Source organism: Sinocyclocheilus grahami, unplaced genomic scaffold, assembly GCF_001515645.1.
Source record: "Sinocyclocheilus grahami isolate Dianchi unplaced genomic scaffold, SAMN03320097.WGS_v1.1 scaffold59195.1, whole genome shotgun sequence".
In the NCBI taxonomy this organism is placed as follows: Eukaryota; Metazoa; Chordata; class Actinopteri; order Cypriniformes; family Cyprinidae; genus Sinocyclocheilus; species Sinocyclocheilus grahami.
The window spans coordinates 1-835 of record NW_015527283.1 but is presented as its reverse complement, the minus strand read 5'-3'; the positions used below and the strand labels follow the sequence as shown (position 1 = coordinate 835).

General features: G+C 52.8%; 1 protein-coding gene across 1 annotated transcript; it reads right to left on the bottom strand.

Moving 5' to 3' along the window:
* Window positions 1-7: 7 nt before the first annotated feature.
* LOC107580987 (mitochondrial fission process protein 1-like) lies at window positions 8-726 on the bottom strand (the record flags this gene model as incomplete). The annotated part of the gene is made up of 3 exons (XM_016266590.1): window positions 8-167; window positions 257-489; window positions 573-726. Coding segments are annotated over 3 exons (454 nt in total), but the record flags the coding sequence as incomplete, so codon positions are not given.
* Between the last annotated feature and the right edge of the window lie 109 nt (window positions 727-835).

Below are 835 nucleotides of genomic sequence, written 5' to 3'. Positions count from 1 at the left end.
ATGCCAGTAATAACATCAATGTCAGACACATTTCTGCTGCTGATCACAGACTGGCGCTCGTGCTGGCTGGAGGGGTCAGAGGTCAGTGTCGTGACAAGGCTCATTCATGTTTTTCTCCTTCACCGTAGAGTTTCCGAAGGCTGGAGTCCAACAGGAAATCCACCGACCTGATGAAGAACAAACAGACTGACTTAAAACACTGGGACACACACACTCACTTACACACTCTCACGCACACACACACATACTTTCTCACCTGTCGATGGGTGTGATGATGAATGGGATGGTGGAGAGGCCGATGGCGGTCGTGGTCCACTTGCGCACAGGAAGTGGCCAGCGTGTGGTTTTTCCCAGCAGGAAGAGCGACGTGGCACAAACGCGGTTGATTGTGAATCCAGGAATGGCCACTGAAGCCAAAGCCTGCCAGACGAACGTGTCGACCACAGCGACGGCCACCCGCCCCACCTTTCCATGATCCTCAGCGTGAGCCTGCAGACACAAACCAGCCGAACCATCATGAAGCGCAGACGAGAAGATGACAGACTGACTGATTCAGACCGATCCAGACTCACCGCAGCTGCTTTCCTGCCTTTGTCCAGCGCGTCAGCAGACACGTATGCAGTGGCCACGGCGTAACTGGCCCACACCGCACTGACCGGCACCAATGCGCGAAACGCCTCGCCCACCTCGTTAGCATAGCCTGCGGATGCACATGTCAGACACACACTTACATTAATGATATTAAACTTCAAAACCTCTTATCAGTCACACAGAGCTGATGGACTAAACTCAGCAGCATCTGTGTGGCTCAACTATGGATTGTTTATCATTGCTT